This window comes from Tubulanus polymorphus, chromosome 7 (assembly GCF_964204645.1).
Source record: "Tubulanus polymorphus chromosome 7, tnTubPoly1.2, whole genome shotgun sequence".
Lineage (NCBI taxonomy): Eukaryota > Metazoa > Nemertea > Palaeonemertea > Tubulaniformes > Tubulanidae > Tubulanus > Tubulanus polymorphus.
Window position 1 is genome coordinate 446,037 of NC_134031.1, and position 20,392 is coordinate 466,428.

At 40.2% G+C, this 20,392-nt stretch overlaps 2 protein-coding genes across 2 annotated transcripts; both read right to left on the bottom strand.

Annotated features, from left to right (window-relative positions):
• Window positions 1–1,564: 1,564 nt before the first annotated feature.
• Window positions 1,565–6,602, bottom strand: LOC141908288 (mitochondrial-processing peptidase subunit alpha-like). Its single transcript, XM_074798267.1, has 12 exons — window positions 6,533–6,602; window positions 5,844–6,025; window positions 5,514–5,593; window positions 5,357–5,439; window positions 5,116–5,218; window positions 4,884–4,976; window positions 4,136–4,414; window positions 3,467–3,678; window positions 2,978–3,068; window positions 2,835–2,897; window positions 2,606–2,750; window positions 1,565–2,187 (listed from the first exon to the last, which is right to left on the bottom strand). The coding sequence occupies exons 1-12, from the start codon at window positions 6,589–6,591 to the stop codon at window positions 2,021–2,023; spliced, it is 1,557 nt and encodes a 518-aa protein (XP_074654368.1). The 5' UTR covers window positions 6,592–6,602; the 3' UTR covers window positions 1,565–2,020.
• A 1,382-nt stretch (window positions 6,603–7,984) lies between these two features.
• Window positions 7,985–20,216, bottom strand: LOC141908609 (melatonin receptor pdcr-1-like). The gene is made up of 2 exons (XM_074798712.1): window positions 19,858–20,216; window positions 7,985–9,552 (listed from the first exon to the last, which is right to left on the bottom strand). The coding sequence occupies exon 2, from the start codon at window positions 9,472–9,474 to the stop codon at window positions 8,470–8,472; it is 1,005 nt and encodes a 334-aa protein (XP_074654813.1). The 5' UTR covers window positions 9,475–9,552; window positions 19,858–20,216; the 3' UTR covers window positions 7,985–8,469.
• Window positions 20,217–20,392: the final 176 nt, after the last annotated feature.

Below are 20,392 nucleotides of genomic sequence, written 5' to 3' on the forward strand. Positions count from 1 at the left end.
ATTCTTAATAAAATCTAAATATTTTCTCATTGTAATTATTTGGTCGAATGGACGGTTGTTTGTTTTTAGGCAAGAATCATTACTCGTGTTTTGAAGCTAATGTACGGCAGTATTTCACACCTTTCACTGATCTCTCATCAGCCGAAAATAGCGTCTCTTTCTACCCAAAAGAACAATCTTCATTTCTATCAGCGATCGCTGAGTGCGTCGATCACTGTCGCGATATAGAACTGAACGCATGGTTGATCGCCGAGGGTATCAGCGATCAGATCATACCGACTGGAGATTTTCGATGTTTCTGTACACGAAATATACCGATGGATATTCGAACCGATGAGGAATCATTACCGCCGAACGTGAGAGGGTTCTTCGCGTCGTCACCATACCGACCTCGGCGTCCGATCGACACAGGTATGTCACCATCCTGCATACCATAGCAACCTGCAACTGAGATATTGCCATGGTAACTCGCTGTTAACATATTGCAATGGACATGTAATAGAAAAAGACAGGTTGTTGTCAGGTCTTTTTTTAAAATCCATTTTAGCATTACAATATACTTGTATTTTGAGTGAATGTTATTTATTTTGACAGAATGGAACACTTTTGATGGTTTGCGGGTAACATGTGAAGGGTCTCCTATAAGACAGTTTTCGCTAAAGGAACGATCCGTCGATGTGATGAGAATATGTAATCAGATTCCTAATTGTCGCGTGGTGCGCGTTATTCGCGCAGAAACTGTCGCATATTACTCTGATGAAGGAAAATGTGTAGCGTTAGACGTGCGACACGGGGTCTACGTCACACGCGTGAAACAGACTGTAATAAGAGGTATGTACAAGTGTGGTCTTATATCGCATTCTGAATTTTGAAAAAAATGTCTGAGTCACCGGCGTCCAAGATTGAAATCCAAAATGCAAAACTAAAATGTGACTGGTCTGAAAGCGAAGTTGGCCCCAAATATAATTGTTACAAGTATTTCGACTTAAAACTATCAGAATTGATATCTATTTATTTATCACTAGTTTGTTTACGTATCATTTCTATCCATATATTGAACAGGTTCGTGGTTCTCTGTTAAACGGGATTCCACTGCGAGTTCATCTGATGTCATGTTATCCTGCGCGGCCCAATGCGCCAGCTCGGACCGGTGTCAGTCGGCTGCTATTGATACCGATAGACAGCCGCAATGCGCATTGAACACAGGCCCAAACACAGACACGACAGCGACGACGATTCAAATGAAGAAGATTCAACGAGAGTTCAAACCCAACGTACCTCGTTAGACTTGTAGCAAGGTTTACCCAAACTAGACACTAACGAATTCAAATAGTTCCTTTCTTGCCAAAAAGGTTCTAAAATATTTCAGCTGTTAATTAAGTCGAGATAAAAGACTTTGGTTTTTCGACCCGTTGTCACAAATTTAATTATTCTAACGTGAAGATTATGTGGTATAAGTTTTCTGAGGTCGAGATTCTGTAGTCTAGGATTATGAGGTAAAATGATTTTTCGGTCAAAATTGTGGAGTAGAAACAAGTGAAAATAAAACGATATAATATTACAAATAATCAATAGATTTTATTATCAATCGTTATAATTTGTTAATGATTTATTTTTCTATACAATTTTCTTTTTTTATTTAAATTTCGCGATTAAATTCTGGCTTAATAATTTAATGTACACGTTCTAGTGTAAATTCAGACATAATTCAATAAGGGGGGAGTGTCAGACACACAGGGGGAGGAGGGGAGCAGGGGGAGATCTAGAATCATTTTAATAGAGCACAAGATACAACTGAGAAAATATGTAGAGCTGAGACAATACATGAAATGCATTCTGTGCTAGACCCCTGTATCAGCCCCCTCCTCGTGTTAGTCCCCCATCCCTATATCGGATCACTTTCCCGAAATCAAGTCAATATTCACAAAACTTATATAAAACACTTCTAGGAAACAGTTCTAGGAATCTCAGGAAATCACTAGGCAGATGCGCCAGGAAGTCACTGGTTAGACGCGCGCGATCAGAATATCGAGAACATTTTTGATTTGCGAGTCTCTGAATTGATAAGTGTTTCCTGTAATGTTGAGTATTTCGGTAGTTGATTCAGATTTCCGAGAGCCGCTGCTGTTAGTTTAGTTTTTAACATTCTCGCCGCAACGCGGTGGATGTCTTCATCAGTGACTTTCTCTGAAAAACAAATCGATTTCAAGAAAATCAGGAGGAGTATTATCTTTAACCCTGGTACCTTTAACACGGGGGTTAACTTAACTTAAATGAATTGAGTTAGCCCCCAGGACCCAGTTCCACAGTTGTGAGTTAGAGTTGACTCTGAGTTAAAGTTAGTTCATTTTCAATGAGTTAACTCAGGGTCAAATCTTAACTCAAAACTGTGGAACTGGACCCAGGTTAGATATAATACCAGTCTTACCAGAACACGCCACAGAATTATTGAGCTTACGATCAAGTGGAACTTAGTGTCACAAGTTGCTCAATAATTGCTCAAAACCACGACATTTTTTTCCACTAGTTTTATCAACTTTAAGCAACTTTTGAGCAACTGACTTTAGTTTATATCTGTATGAAGAATGTTTTTTTTTTAACTAACCGATTTCATCGAAGTAAAACTGATCCGTTTGTCGAACTCCGTTTGATAAAACTTGACGAGCGATATCTTCAAATACGACAGGACGAGATTCTAAATTCATCAGTAACATCGACTGTAACTGTCGTTTAGACCGCGATAACTCCATCTATTAACAAACAAACAAACTAAAACACTGTACATTCATTTAAACTAAAACAATATCAATGAGTGAGTATTTAGCAGCACTGACCTCAGGAACTGCTTGTAGCATGTCAGTAAATTCCTTCAAAATCACATCTGATAACTGCTTCAACTGTAATATATATATATAAACACATCAGGGGTAGGTGTAATGTCAGGGGAAGGTGTAAAGGACATGAACGTTTGACTTACGTTAGAAGGATGAGAACTAGCGTGAATACAGAATATTCCTCCATCATTGTAAGCATGATTGTACGCTCGAGCGCTGTATATCCATTCATGTCTATAAAAAATACATATCAATTCAGTCAATTCAGTCAGTAATCAGTCGGGACTCCAGAGTCAGTTGACTCCAGGAGTTCAGTCAGTAATCAGTTGAGACTCCAGGAGTTCAGTCAGCGTCAGTCGAGACTCCAGGAGTTCAGTCAGAGTCAGTCGAGACTCCAGGAGTTCAGTCAGAGTCAGTCGGGGCTCCAGGAGTTCAGTCAGAGTCAGTCGAGACTCCAGGAGTTCAGTCAGAGTCAGTCGAGACTCCAGGAGTTCAGTCTGAGTGAGTCGAGACTCCAGGAGTTCAGTCAGAGTCAGTCAAGACTCCAGGAGTTCAGTCAGTAATCAGTCAAACTCAAATTATTAAAATTTTCAAATTGTGGTTAAAACACCACCCCGATAGTATGGTCGTACCTGTTTAACACGTTGATATAAAGTCGACTGAACATGCCTTTCCCGGGTCCGCCGGCTGAGAATGAACCACCACCGCCCATCATCATATTCAACACACAATACGGCACGAAATCCGGGTCTTTATGAGAACAACTTTCTAAACCGATAACTAAATGAGCTAATTCCGGCATCGGCGTCGGTCCTAAACTAACATTAGATAAATCCTTCTCAACCTACAATATATTAAACATTTTCAATCAGCTTTCCGGAAATCATTAGGATTCAATTATTCCTGCTGTTTATCGGAAATCAGTTGGGCCGCCCAGGGTGACGTTGAGGGATTTGTTTAATATTACAAACCCCTCGATCCAAATCTACTGTTTTGAATTACAGCTGTTTCTACAGATAAATATCAGTTCATTTCTATATAGGAACAAAACTCGGAACAGTGCAACTGGATCCACATCAACAGTAATTAGAACTCAGGGCCCAGTTCCACAGATCTGTAAAGATTTGAGTTAAGATTTGACTAGGAGTTAACTCATCAAAAATGAACTAACTTTAACTCAGAGTTAACTCTAACTCACAACTGTGGAACTGGGTCCTGTTTTACAGTTTTCTATTTATCATTGAAAATGAACTAATTGATTTTAGCATGAGAATCAAACTGTGATGTTCTAACAGTCATACCTTTAAAATACCTCCAGTATACTGAGCTATAGAATAATCAGGTTGAACTGTTTGATCGACAAGGTTCCCCTCCGAGACCCACGTAGGAATCTTTGGTTCGAAGTATTTCTGAGCTAAATCTACGAGATGTTCGTGTTCCATTCCGACTCCGGCGATGACCATCCTCTCCGGACGATGATAAACGTTCAGATATGTTAATAATGTCTCACGGTTTATTAGCGGTAAAGATTCTTTAGGTGAAAACGATGGTAAACCCAGTGAGTTACCTTTATACGCTGCCTACAAATAATAAACCATTAAACATCAGACACAAAATACAGGATTCAATACGAGCCCCTCGGTTTCTAATACTACTGGTTTTATCCACATGACCCATTTGCATTGTCAAGGCTTAGATTCAAGACCAGTCTAAAACCATCTTACACGGTAGTTCTTTAACCAATCCAACTATTTAAAACCGTCTAGTCTAAGTTAATTTTGGTTACATGGTCAATCTTACACCTTACAACCAGTCTAAAACAATCTTACCGTAGTTCTGTAATAAATTAAGAATTTAAGAAAAGTCTCATTTTGACTAAACTCATTTGGTTCAATAACCAATCTGACACAACTTGAGACCTGTCTTAAGCTCATTTTTAGACCAATTTAATAATACCCTATGATACTTGTCAACGAAGGTATGATTTGAAATTATTTTCAAAGCAAGTCAGTACAACTGGGTCCTCGGGTTTAAAACTCAATAACTTACAGCATGAATCATTTCTAGTAGAATAGGTTCAGGATCTGGCTGCATATCCATAGATTCCAATTCAAATCCGATAGCAGCGCGAGTCATCTGTAACTGTTAAATATAAACATTACATTTATATGAGAGAAACATAGTATAGACTACTTGCAACAACACAGAAAACAGTATAATTCCCCCACTGAGTGGACTCAGCTGGGTCCACTCAGCTGAGTCCATCCTGCTGATAACTTACTTCATCCTCAGTGATTTTAGGTGTCAGTATAACTTCTGATAATAAATTGACCATTGATGCTAAACCTTTCCTTTCAGCTGACACAGCGTACAACAGAGTATCTCTACAAACAGAACCCCAACAATCTTACAACCTCAAAACCTCAGTAATTGTGTTGTATTTACAATTATATTTTCCGAGAGCGCTTTATTTAAATTTTCATACAAGTTTTTTGGGTTTATCCACTGATAATAAAGTTTACCTTGTCCCCTGACAGTCTGATATACCGCCATATTTTTCTAGTTCTTGTAAGATCACGTCTCTGTTCTCATATTGTGCTGTAGACTGAAAAAATCAAACGAACAAGCATTAAATAAATTACAAACTATGGTTTACAACTCACTTTAAAACACACTTACTGAAAATGCTAATTTCTCAAAGAAATGTTGAATACCAGCTGGGAATGGTAACCCATAACGTGGACCAGAATCTAAAGCAACTGAAACAAAAATTCAATTCCATATTCAGAAATTAATTCCGATAGTTTTAAGGGGAAAGTTAAGACACCTTTTACCCAAGGCCTGGTGGCCGCACCAGTCGATGTCTAACTGCACAATAGTGACACCTGGTGGATCATCAGGTAAAATCCTCTATTGCCGCAGTTGTTTATGTCCTACTGCACACTAGTGACACCTAGTGGATCCTGACTCGCTTACAGTACAGGTGGTGATGGTTGCCAGGTGACTTACCTCCGACAGTCATGAAGTTTCCGTAAGTATTTTCCGAAGCGACTCTAATTCCATTGTTTAACGTAGTGACTTTAGTCTCGTATCTGCTCCTGTTTGTTGTTGCGTATTGATACGGGATGATGTGAGGAATAGATTTACTCAGAGGAATTCTCGTTATATCACTGATACTAGAACAACATCTCCTATTTAATGGAATAACAAAATCAGTCTTTATTTATCAGTCGTTATGGACAGGTTCAAAAAAGTTGGCTTCCCAGTCGTGGGCTAGGCCTAGTCTAGTACCTAGCCGTCGTTCTACAAACAACCGGTAGGGAAACGGACTCATATTCAGACTAGGGCCAGGCCCAGCCCAGGGCAGGCTTGGTTGCGTATGACAGCTTAGGGCTTAGGCTATTCTATTTATTAGATCTGAACCCCTTTCCAAATCCTAATACTAGCCCCAAGTAGGTGGAGGAACCCAGTTGTTTGCTACTGGTTGACAGCGGGTAATTTGAATACGATATGCAAATCCTAACAGTTCTTAAAGAAGAAATGCTGGGTGGGAATAAATATGAATTGTATTGAATTTATATAACAATTCACTTCGTTTGCGGTTTTGTAACGACTTCTGAAGTGAATTCAAAATATGAAATCTCGACATGGGTCAAATATAACATTCTACTGTCGAATAATTTATCAATAACACCTACCTGAATAATCTATGATGTGAATTTATATAATTTCCAGCGAATCTGAGGCGATTAGCCATGTTGAAGCCAGCACTGGCATGTGAGTTCAATTTCAATACAATTTATTGAACTATGGCACGCAAGTTCAATTCAATTTATTGGACAAGAGTATCCCCGTGGTCGGCCCGGGCCGGGTGCGTTCATCCAACAGGCCAACCCAAGGGTTCAGTAGCGGATCCAGAGGGTGCAGGGAGCGCACTCCCTCCTAGAATTTTCCGAGTGCACTTAGTTTCCTGGCCCCAATTTTTTCAACAAGCCATTTATAGTTTCGGGGCAAAGTTGCCCGATTTTCTAGTTGGTGGACTCAGGTGGAAATTATTTGGGGATTCCCAGACCCCCACCCATAATTGCACTAGTTGCTGTTCGTAACACGCCGGGCTATTAAGTATTCTGTCTGGCCTCGGGCCTCATGTCCCCGTTCTATTTCTGACTCTTTCTGCCAAGAAGGATTACACTTCCAATACGATGTTGCACTGGTTATCAGGCTTGTAAGTTCTCACGAAATGCTCAGTGAATCATATACTATCAGTGTCAGTACCGGCCACAAAATCCACAGAAGAAATTTTAGCGACCAACAGTAACGCCATTCTACAATTTGTGATCTGCTTGGTGTGTGACCAGCACCGGCACAGATATTTCTATATGGGACAGAAATGTCAGTGAGAATTCCAGCACATTATCTTCAACAGGTTTCCGGAAGTGGCTGCAGCAAGAAACATGAGGTTCCTCCGGGAGTGGCTGCAGCAAGAAACATGAGGTTCCTCCGGGAGTGGCTGCAGCAAGAAACATGAGGTTCCTCCGGGAGTGGCTGCAGCAAGAAACATGAGGTTCCTCCGGGAGTGGCTGCAGCAAGAAACATGAGGTTCCTCCGGGAGTGGCTGCAGCAAGAAACATGAGGTTCCTCCGGGAGTGGCTGCAGCAAGAAACATGAGGTTCCTCCGGGAGTGGCTGCAGCAAGAAACATGAGGTTCCTCCGGGAGTGGATGCAGCAAGAAACATGAGGTTACTCCGGGAGTGGATGCAGCAAGAAACATGAGGTTCCTCCGGGAGTGGCTGCAGCAAGAAACACGAGGTTCCAGTTTCATAAAAAATACGACAACTAAACTCGAAATTGATATGGATCGATTATTTTATTAAAACCATAGACATATTAACTACTGTCCATGTTAAAACGTAACAGTCTATTAATTGATGTTTATAAAATCGCACATCAGGTTAAATAATAATAACGTGTGTACCTTGAAATATGAGGCGGATATAAACATCGATCATACCCATTAGCCACCCCCCCTCTATCCCTGAATACCGAGATACCATCCCCGTTAGCCCTCCTCCCCAACACCCCTTCCCTCCATCTCTGACAACTCAAATACCATCTCCATAAGACCTCCCCCTCTTTCCCTGACTATCCAGATACCATCCCCATTAGCCAGCCCCCCCCTAACAACACCCCCTTCCCTCCATCACTGGCAACTCAAATACCATCCCCATTAGCCACCCCCTCCCCCAACAACAACTCCAAACCTGCTACCCAAGCTTCATGTAATCACCATGGTATTTCTAATAGTTTTTGCGCTTGCGTATCAGCTATTTTAATTAATTATATAAAGCTAAATCATACTCTCCTCAAGTCTGGCAGGATAATCAATTTGACTATTTATTCCACCACAGGGTAACTCGTAAAATCTTAACCCAGACACTGCCAAAACTCTAAAATACCAATTCAATATTGTTGAGGTTTTTCTTTCTCTGGGTACAAAACATTTATTGAAGCCACAATCACAGCACGAATTGGCCGTAGATCCAAAAGTTCCACAATTGATCAGGCCAAAAACTCTTTTAAATCACTTCATTTCCAATGATTTTGACGAGGAGTCAAATTTCAATCACCGTTAGTTTCAATTTTTACACGTACATCGAGATCGAGTGAGAAATATGGATTTAAGTCCGCACCGGAAGTCCACCCCCATCGCGCAGTAGACACCGAATTTCCAGATGGAGTTCGCCAAACCGATCCATAATAAATAAAAATGTAAATATCGCGAACCTTCGCGGTCGTTTTTCATGTGGTCAATTCGTAAAATGCACCACGACATCCAGGATAGGAAAAACACGAGTCCGGCGACGAAATTGATGAAATAGTAACGCGGTCTGGACATCTCCCGTGGAACGCAGCTAAACTTCTCATAAATATCGCGTTTCGCTTTGTAGTGATTCGTAAATAGATATCCGTGCGCGAAAACAAGGGCTAATATAGGTGGCAGTGTGATCACTACGCCGGATGTGATGAAATAGGCTTTCTGTAGTTCCCAATCGATAATGCATATGTAACCTTGCCAGTAGTACTCGGCGCGGGCGACTCCGAATAGAGGCGGACAACAAAAACTTAAAGCAGTTAACCACGAAAATAGAATCCAGCACATGCATCGAACCGGTGACATAGTCATCGAATATCGCTCCGGTTTCTTAATAGCGACATAATGATCTAAACTAATCAACATCATCGAATATACGGACGCTAACAACAAAATGGCGCCGAAATAAGCCTGTACGTGACACATAAACTCGTACATTTCCCATTTATCGAAGATCGACGCCACGAACGAAAACGGGGTGACGAAAACTCCCATCAGTAAATCAGCGATAGTCACAGAGCTGAAAAAGTATTTATTAATACAACGCAAAGCGTGATTCTTAAACAGAATCAATAAAATAATAACGTTCACCATTATTATAGCGATCGTTGCTATGAGAATAACGAACGATTCGAATTTGAACCCGGGACGGATGTCATGAGGAGGGTTCAAGTTGTTGAAAGGGGGCGTTGTAGTCGTATTCGCGGACGATGATGTTGTAATGGCTGCTGCAGCTGCTGCTACTGCTGCTGCTGTTGTTGTGTTCATGGTGCCGTGATTTCACTCCTTCCAGCTTCTAAATCTCATAAATGATTTCATCAGTTTCACGACTCGACCATTTTATAACTGGAATAGAAAAAACAAATATTGATCATTTGATTAAAGATGAAATTACAACAAAAATGGTCGTCAGTCCTGATGGGTTACGGTCTAAACAACGTTTGAGCGAGACCGCCTGATGCAGGATAACATGGACCAAAATGTACTAAAATGGCCCAAAAACGATGGAGATGCAAAAATGCAGTTCAATGTAGCAATTACAGTTCGATGGTCTGGAAATGGTTGGCTTACTTAGTTTGACTTAAGAGTGATGGGGTGGGCATGTGAACCCCCCCCCCCCCCCTGTTTTACCCTTTTCGGGGTCCAGGGTCTATACTCCTTTTTATATGGCCGGTTGTACCAACAGAGTTCAGCTGATTCTTCAAGTTCTATGCTCAGTTTTATTGAGTTCTCGAATGCAATTAACACCGTTTACACACATCCACAAGTTACTAACAACATTTTCTAAGCGTTGTGCAATAAATCATGAATTCTCCGCTGCCAGTTAGAGATAGAGCGGTCATAGAGAGTTTAACTAACTTTTATTGAATAACAACTAGTGGAGCAGTTTTACCGGGAAAAATGAATCGTTAAAACTGCTTGACCGCGCCTAGGCGTGGCATACATATACTCATATTTTCATCACTTGATTTCACAACGACATTTTTTACCGTAGTACAGTATATATGTAATAGTGTATATAATTACAGGGAAATGTTCTGTAATTGTCAGTGAGGCATAAATTCTGAATAAAACACGGAAGGTGACGGTATGACATTCATTAGGTCTACTGTGAACCCAGCATATAAACAATAACTATCTTTGATACAGGTTATAATACATAGCACAGGCATAGAGCCTCTATAATCTATATTGATGTTAATTTTTCATAGATATTGAAGATGAAGGTTTAATTTTCTATTCCGGATAGAAATGTCCCAAATACGGGCGAAGCAATTCTGGGCCAAATTCGGTTTTCGTATCTAGTCGACTAGTGGTCGGAACTAATAACCGAATGCGCTTGATTTTTGAACTATTTCCGGAATATAGTTCCGACTAACGGACATTCGGTTTCACTTAGTTCGACTATAGTCGACTAGCTAACTCAGATAACCGAAGGTGGCCCTGGCTGTGGTATTTGGGCGGATGTATTACGGGCCCAACCCAGGGAGCCTATTCTACAATCTATCGAATAAAGAGAAGTTAATGCTACAGTAAGTTGGAGATGAAACTCAGGGATGATGATGTGGTTCGGTTTCGCTCAGTTTGAAACTGAAGTAAAACCAGCGGAAACTATCCAGCTATTGATGGATTAGCTCCGGTGTCTGCGAGGATATTTTTCTAACGCTAATTCCTACTCGCGCGAGGGTCATATCCGGAATTTAGGGTCGAACACGTTTTGAAAATCTCCTTAATCCATCATCCGCGAGGTACCTGTCTGGAAAGCCCGACTACACCTGAGATCGTTAGATCAACAACAACAGTTTTGAAACACAGAGAAAGATACAGATATTCAATACATGGAAATCATCGAGATTCAAAATGTTCTTCGGATAAACCCGCGTTATTTGGATCATTCGAATCGATTAAATCAACTATAAAATTGATAAAATTCCATTAATTTTGAAAATATCCGAAATGGAAATCATATTCTGAGTATATCTATTTACCAGAAATGATAGAAATTCAGATATGATTGATTCAGACTAAGCGGGGTCTACGATATATCTACTTGATAATATCAAATACCAGGAAATCGAACAGACACAATATCAATGTGATATATATCGATGTGGAAAGTCTCTTCATATGAGATCCATGTGTTTATGTTAGAGCAGCTTTCCACTAGAAAACGATTATGTTTTCAAAAATGAATTAATATTATTATTAATATCTATATATCTAACATATACTTGATAAGTTCAGAAAGGTGTAGGATAAAATGATATTTATTTCTAACGGCCTATGAAAGTTTCTACACCAACAGCAGCACGGCGGAGGAGGCAGCATCCCACGTGATGGGAATTATGAATCGTACGCAGTTTCCATCTGGCAACGTTTGTACAACGTAAATATTTTTGTTAAGAATTTTGCCACGTGTGCAATTAACACAAATATAGTACGAATGATAATTATACTTCAATCTATAGCCGATAGTGGTGTTAGTTGAGAATGTTTTATTTGAAACCAAAATAAAGTTCACTTTCCCCAGAGCACACTGTGCGTCACAGCGCGTCATATTGGACAGCAAGCGTTTAGGTGACCGTTCGCTGCCATGACGTCCTGCGTTTACAAAACAAGTGACGTCACCTCTCTCTAAACCCCGATGAGATACAACACTAAACCCGGCCTGAGGACATACATTCTAATTAGCGTCAATACAAGAGCGTCTGTGGTCGGATTATTAATAAAGATTTTGTGTCTGACGCAATCAATATCCATCAGTACAGAAATAACCGGTGATGATTTGAGGTGCGTCTTACGCGAAAGGTCACGGTCGCTACAGATCAGTAGACTATAATTACTAATACAATGCTGTTTCTGAGTGCAGTGACAGATACTAATTAGATATATCAATTAAGTCAATTAAGTAAGCAGAGAGCGAGCTCTATTCCAATTATAGAAATCACAATACACAACTTAGATGTCTCGATGAACCTTCCAGCTCCACATCAGTGGTTTCATTCGACCAGGAACTAACCAGCTTCACAGTGATTGTAAATGAACCAGCAACCCCTAGCGACAAAACCTGAACTAAAATCTGTGGAACTGAGTCCCGCTTCTTATCAATATATAACATCAAATAGATCAATGTTCATCTATTTTCGTCTCGATATAAAAATTTGTAACTTTCCTGCGTGGTTGCTGAGTGCAGTCTATGATAGCAAACTGCGGCACGCGAGTAAAAGTTCAAATTACGTCGATTTGTTCAGTTAAATGTTATTCCTCTCGCTGAATGTAAACAATCTGCGGAATGAAGTAGATCAGATTAGAAGCCGAGTTTTACTTACACTTACAACGTCTCGGGTGACGATCGGAGGAACAGTTGCATGTCTACAGCTTCTTACCTTTACATGAAACCCCTTTCTCTATTCGTTGTTTATCAAAATAAGCCACTCTCGAGTCTAAATATTATGGCGTTTAGTTTGAACTGTCGGCGAATTAAAAACCGAAACATCTCCTGAATATACGACCTTTTTACAAAACATGAACATTGTATTCATTATTAAAAATGAATGGCGTAAAACCTCACAACAGCAGGTGCGACCGGAGCTTGTGTTCATTATGGGGAAAAATTTGGTTTAGAATTTTCAGCACAAAGTTGCTCTGCGTGGATCCTATCATAGAGATAGAAGCTATTTAACTAGTTAATATCACTGTAATCGGCTCGGGCTGCACTCTCTCAAAATCGACCAAATATACATTTTCAAAGTATATCAGGAAAGCCCGCTCTGATAACTTGCCTTTCTCTCTCCCTGGTGCCCAGACAGGTATAAACATCATTCCTCGAGTGCTGTGTGGGAACCTTGAATCTTCGCCGCCGTTTATCGGTAACTATATGACCTTTAGAAGACTTACGCCGTAAACTCATAAAACCAGTTTACACAACCTTACTTACCGCTTTAGCTTGAAAGGCATTTCATGCAATATCTATCACTGGTGAACTACTCATCATAAGTAGCAGCAACAACAAGCACTTCATCAGAGACCGCGAGTTACAACTGATAAACCAGGGTAGAGTGATAAGAGTATCATGTGCCGGGTAAGATCAGGAGGTTTATCTGTTATCGATCAGGGCTGGTGTAGGCCTACTGAATCCGCGCCATGCTCAGTTCGTTTTACAACATGGATCGTTCAATCTCGGTGTAATGATAATAAATCTCTGAGCTACAAGTTTCCAAATAGCGTGTTATAGTTGGCTAAATTATTTATGAAGATCGTTAACATTCCAACAAATTGGTTCGTTTTTTAGTCTTCACGTGTAGAATGAGTTTCCGCTGGAATAACTGACATTTCTTTACCTGCACTTACCTGACAAAAAGTTGTAGAGGTGTCGATACTAAAAACTGACTGATCCCATTCTGGGGCCAAAAGGCGGGTCGAATGAATAGTGTCTAGTGTTTCCTGCTAGTTTCTCTATAGAATAGTTAAGATTTTGTTGCAATGGCCTGCGTGGTTTTTAGTAAACTGAATCAGTTGGAACGAATAAGTTTGATGAAATGATATTGAGTGACCGGAGGAGGTTTTGACCATATTTTGGTGGTACGTACGAAACTCTCGCATGCCGCAGTATAACAACGAGAGCTTCGCCGTCACGTGCTGCCCCTGTGTATAGCATTAGCGGAGAAATCGCGAACTATCTTACTAGCTTGCCATAGTAAGAATATCTATGTGGGTCAGATCATAACTGTCAAGTGCTGCCTCTATACAAAGCAATAGCGATAAAATAACGAACTAACAATGCAGCAAGAACCACCCGGTCCCACTTACGGCGTGCTGACATTAACAACATTTCTCATTTAAAATTCCAGTTATCTCAAATATAAACACAGTTACTTCAGTTAAATTTAGTTCAATCCAATATGGTGCAACCCCGTTGTTCGACTTTAGATTGAATTCTAATGATTTATGACTCAAGTCATTAGTAGTTTAGGCTGGCGCGATGCTACTGACGCCGACCTGCGACTCTCACCCCTTGAGGCCATTATTTCAATAAGACACGTCGTCGAGACCAGCAGCTCCTGCAGCAGCTGTGCCACCACAGATACTCCGGGCTGATAAATGATAAATATTGTTTGTGAAGGCGATCGATTTGAACGTTATGTTCAGGCAATATTGGATCGACTTTCCAGAAGTATGTTTAATACGCGCACCAAGCCGACGTGATGACCTTGACGCTACGGGCAGAAATGGGGCACTACCTGGAACTCGAATCTTTGTTTAAAAAGTTTCGTCTTACCTCATAGTTAAATAAAAGATATTATATGTAAATAAATCGAATAGACAAAAATGATTCCACGCAATGTGAAGATGTATTTTTATTTGAAACAAAATTCACTCTCGACAGCTCGAGAGGCAGTGAATAGAGACACGTGACTAAATATTTGTATTAATGAAGTTACACTCGCAGAATATGAAACTGAATCCACTGCGAAAACAGCGTAAAGAGAAAACTCGAGTCTCATGCAGATTGACTCCTTACATTCTCAAGAAAATGAAGGTATATGAGATCCTACTTAGCTGAGAGGGGGAAATAAAGTGAGAGAAGAGAGAGGGACAGAGAGAGAGATAGGAGAGAGAGGGAGTGAGAGAGAGGGGAGAGAGGAGAGAGGAGAGAGAAGAGAGGAGAGAGGAGAGAGGAGAGAGGAGAGGGGGAGAGGGAGAGAGAGAGGAAGAGAGAGGGAGAGATTTGAGGGAGAGAGGGAGAGGAGAGAGAGAGGGACAGGGAGAGAGATAGGAGAGAGGGAGGGAGAGAGAGGGGAGAGAGGAGAGAGGAGAGAGGAGAGAGGAGAGAGGAGAGAGGAGAGAGGAGAGAGGAGAGAGGAGAGAGGAGAGAGGAGAGAGGAGAGAGGAGAGAGGAGAGAGGAGAGAGGAGAGAGGAGAGAGGAGAGAGGAGAGAGGAGAGAGGAGAGAGGAGAGAGGAGAGAGGAGAGAGGGGAGAGGGAGAGAGAGAGAAGAAGAGAGAGGGGAGAGAGGAGAGAGGGGAGAGCAGAGAGTAAGGCACGGAGCGGGAGAGAGGGAGACAGGTGTAGGGGTAATAATGTCATCATGTATGTAACTACCAAACACATTAACCCCGTGTAGAATGCGTAAAATGTGTAGAGAGGTAACGCGAGTATTGATGACGTTCCTCGCGTTTCTGCTTCCAAAAGGTTATTAAGAACAAACGCAAACTTTTGTTTCCCTTCAGTTATAGTTAAGATGATTAAGTTAAAGTTGAAGCGGTAACATTTCAATGCAGTTGTCACTATGTCAGTTTTCATCCTACACCCACAGATGTAAACCATAATAACCGACATATTTTGAGATAACTAGCCCTGGAGTGTGAATCAACTATTGGTTGAAAGCGGTAAAAGCTTCAGTCTCGAATGCGAAGAACATATTACGTAATTCAAAACTTAGTTCTGGTTTTTTACTCAGATTTACGAAGTTAAAGATCTGCATGCTGGGCCCAGTTGCGGAAGAGTATTGGGACGTGGAGTCCAAACACACGGTTTTACACAATCAATCATAAGACAGGCTAGTTGTTTGATAGGTTACAAACTCGATTACTGTTTGTATAACTGGTCTCTGATTCACATCACATCATAACAGTTCAAGCTGTACGTGTAGAACTTGATGGTTTATTCTAAATAAAAATAATCGAAAAAAAACCTCCAATTATTTTCTGAGCGTGTGTCAGACAGACTAAAGCGGTTTACGGGTGAATTATCGAGAGCGATCAACCACGAAATTACCATCTAATTGAAGCTAGTGAATGTTTACTGGATTAGATATAAACGTATTGCGTTAAAAATACGAGATGTCTCTATCTCGTATCAGCTGCTGCTGCTGCTGAACCCTCTCTGTATACAAAACCATCATGAGACAAACGATTTTAGTATTCACCAATAAACCCTAGGGTCTGATGGCGTTTTGTGATGGACAGGGTTCATCCGAATCCGTATTTTCGTTGTTGTGCTTTATTGTCACACACACAATAGAGGCAATACCATTTCAGTTTCACCGAGACCATTAGTATCTGATGGCATTTCACCAAGAACCTTTTGGCGTCAGGATGTGGTGGGGTACCCAAGGATCGTAGAGCGACGGAGATCACTGTTGGAACAATTACTTCCACCCAGGACTGGATGAAGATGGCGCAGTCGAAGCGTTTACGCCCGAAGCTGCTGCAGGACTGGGTGAATTTGAATATGGATTGGAAGACTTATGCGGACAACAATAAGGGGAGTTGCTGTATTTAGAATAGGAGCTAGCTTGTGGGATCAGTTTTACACGTGGTCATGCAACTTTAACCATTGAGGTTTAAACTCAATTCATTTCCAAAACCACTTGAATCAACCACAGGATTAGACTGAAATTATACAAACATTCTTCTATATCGACGTAACGTGACGTGTTTATATTTTAAAATAGCTACGGTTTTACCAAAGGCGCTATGTGTGAATCATCGAATATATATAACATAATTTGATATCAAAATTACCCCCCCCCCCTCCCCCCATTTTATTGATTTCGTAAATTTCATGATTCAGTTGGAGAAACATCGCTTTTAGGCTTTTACTGCTTCAAAACAAGGTTTCACGGTAACATCAGCTGATTGTGAGTGTGCAGTTTAAAATCTACTTTAAATAATTATCAAATATAATAACATGACACACCCCATATAGAACCGCAGTACGCAGGCGCGCCAGTCCGTTGCTTAGTGACAGACTAAAACAACCGACGAGGCACCCCTCGAACAGAGACGAAAATTGACTAAAGATAATAGGCGTTAGTCGAAAAATAGCGAATGTTTTGATTTGAAAAATCGATCTAAACTTACTCATAATGACGGTTATAATTAGTTAGTTGGTAATTTTATTCCACCCTCTGGGAGTAAGGTTTAGGGTGTGTCAGTGCCTTATAGGTTTCTATTCACTAGTATATACAGAACTAATAAAACCTTATAGATTAATCTGACTAAGCGCGGCGTATGAACACAAGGCCTGTTGCGCAAACCCAGACCAGTCCAACCTTATTTCGGTTTTCAACAACTTCATTTTTAAGATCTAAGATTTTGCGACGCAATGAACTAACCGATACATAATTCTGATCTAGGGTTTTACTATCGCATACTGTCTGACATTAATCTGCCTCGCGCCAGGAGAGAGAGAGAGAGACAGACGACTCGATCGAACAGATGTTTATCTCAAAGATAATGAAAATATTATTATCACAATGATTTACGTAAAAAGATCGATATATGAGATATATCGGAAGGTTTACATCCAGCCTGAAACTAACACATCTATATACAATACAAAACAAATCATTTCTGAAATGCATAGTGAATATAAATTTCTAATTAAAATTTCTCTCATATTTCATGTCAGCAGCTGTACGTGCGTTAATTCACGGCCAATATGACGTCACCAGAAAAACCAATTCGCATCACGTGTGCGTACGGGTTGTGAATTTTTTAAATAGTATCTTATTGTAACGGAGTGTAACAGCTTGTGGACAACAAATAGTGAAACAATCAACAGTAACAACTATATCTGCCTTCTACTACTGGAGCTGGTTGCATAGTCAGGGCTTAGACTTAAGACCAGTATAAGACCAACTTAGTTCTGTAGCCAATCTAACAACTTTAGACCGGTCTTAAGATTTCAGATCAGTTTTGGACTTAAGTCACGACTGTGCAACTGGCCAACTGGTGCTTATCGATATCAGAGACACCGGGAAAGGTTAAATTCTAGTGGCTATGGCAAAATTGAAATACTAAAAAGCGAAAACCTATAATATCTGTCCCGATGTATGAACGATTTCGATGGAATCCTTCGGTACTTGTTTGAAAATTTAAAAACGAACTGGTATAAGATCGGTTTAGAGGTGACACGAGGCCGGAGTTAATGACATGGGTTTTTAAAAGTTTATACCGGTGATAATGAACCCCGGCTGCATCTGGGAGTTAGAGAGTCCGTGGACTCGGGGGAAACAGACGTGATGCCGCATAATAACAACAACTAAACCGAGAAATCGAATCACTTAAATAATACGTGACTGGAATCACTGACGGGCCACTCTCCACTCACCACGGACCACTCTCCACTCTCCACTCTCCACTCACCTACTAGTTACACGCTTCACCAATCAAACATTCATTTATAAATAATACCGTGTGTTAGCTATCCGAATTGTTATAAAGCGTTCGCACAGAATTCCGCGTCTGAGAAAAGAATAGTCTCAACAACTGAGGAAAAATAATCAGTCGGGATTCAGTTGCGATCAGTTTCTGCTGAATCAATGACTCAGAACTGTGGAACTGGACCCGCAGATTATGCCAGGTCATAACAAGCGTTTTTCGTTACAACCGTTTATTAGAAAATATGAATCGAAATCTTCTAAGTCAAGATTAGTTCATAACCATCGAACTGAGTCCTGGGGCCAGTTATTGCACAGTCAGTCTGAGCTTAGTTCTATAGCTTATCTTATAATGATAAAGACCAGGTTTATGATTCGGGAACAATTTTTTTGACGTAAGTCTCGATTGAGTCGAAGGAGTCCCGAGCTATAATAGGTTAAAATAGGATTATTACGGTTCAAATGAAATTCAGCTTACTGATCTAACTGAATATGGATCATGGCCAGTTTACATGGTTCACTATAACCAATGATAACTAGAGTTAAACCAGTTTCTGCAAAAACCTCAAGAGCGAATCAACGCCTCCATCTTAAAATAATACCAAAAAACCCGACCCGACTTTCTACATCAGGAGACAGTTATGTTTATGGATAGATAAGTAAATAAACTAACGCTGTTATGAGCGATGATAATTTCATTTCTGCATTCTCAGATGTTTCGCTGTTGTTCTCTGTAACTTTTCTTACATAGTTTGAGCCGGTTAACAGTGAGATAAGATACATTTAAACTAAGTGGTAAACTGCGGTTTAGAAGGCAGAAATAGAATATCCATTCCGCTTTATCTTATAAAAATATTTTAAAATCATTTTTTTTTCACCGTAAACCAATCGGTTCTTGAATAACAATGCACATTCGCAGTAGTCTATTGATGATGGGATATCTAATTTCACGTACAGCCCGTTGGCTTCAAAACTGGATCATTTGATTGAAGTATATCGATCATTCATAATCATATTGTATATATTCATGGTGTTTGAGAAATAAATATACTTGTAACTTATCCATAATTTTCACTATAACACACATACGCATTTGGATGTTTAATCGAAATCCTCTCGAAAAACAATATTAAACCAAATTTTAATGATTTTGGTCAGGATGAATATTATAAATGCCAGGATTCAGTTCTCCACGGCTGTCTTTTGAATTTGATGCACCGGAATGTGAAAATCAGCTAATTGTTTTAATATAAACCACAGCCCTTCTACATCTATGCCTTCAGGTGAACTGCGGTTGTAATGAAGCTTTTATTTGGAGCCGAAATTTGATTAAAAAAAAACAGGACATCAAACTAAATTTGGAAAGAAAATGTTTTTAATCCAACTCGACAGTCTTATTTCAGATAGAAATATATGGAAACCGGGTCCTGAATATTTTGGAATTTGATAAGAATGGAAAAGTGAAGGCTACATTGAAAAACTCACCATTTTATTGTGTTCTCATGTCATCAGTTTTCACAACGTCTATAGACTCTCGAACGCGCCAACCAGTCAGTCAGCCTGCGCTCCAATATACGCCAACCAGTCAGTCAGCCTGCGCTCCAATATACATGACTCATATCATCACATGTATTTCTCCTCTATATATTAATAAATCCTCCTCGTTCGTGGTTTCAACAAGCTGCTCTCTAATAACTAACTACCCTTCAAACATCGAGTCCCAATCTCTCCCTCTCTCTCTCTCTTCTCCGATCGAGCTTCAAGTCAATAACTCTAGTAATAAGCGAGTGAGCCACATGTTCTCTCAGTTCCTTCTCTCTCTCAGAGAGCCGCTGCACGTTTATTCCAGTAGAACGGCGCGCGGCGGCCGCCATACGATTCGCATTCTCTCTATTTCCAATTGGTGCAAACTGCGCAAATAACCTGTACATTAGAAATTATACATATTGACTATATCGGCTATATACCAGTAATTGTGTGAATGTGAGTAAACAATAGAGTGGAAACAAGGAAACTTTAA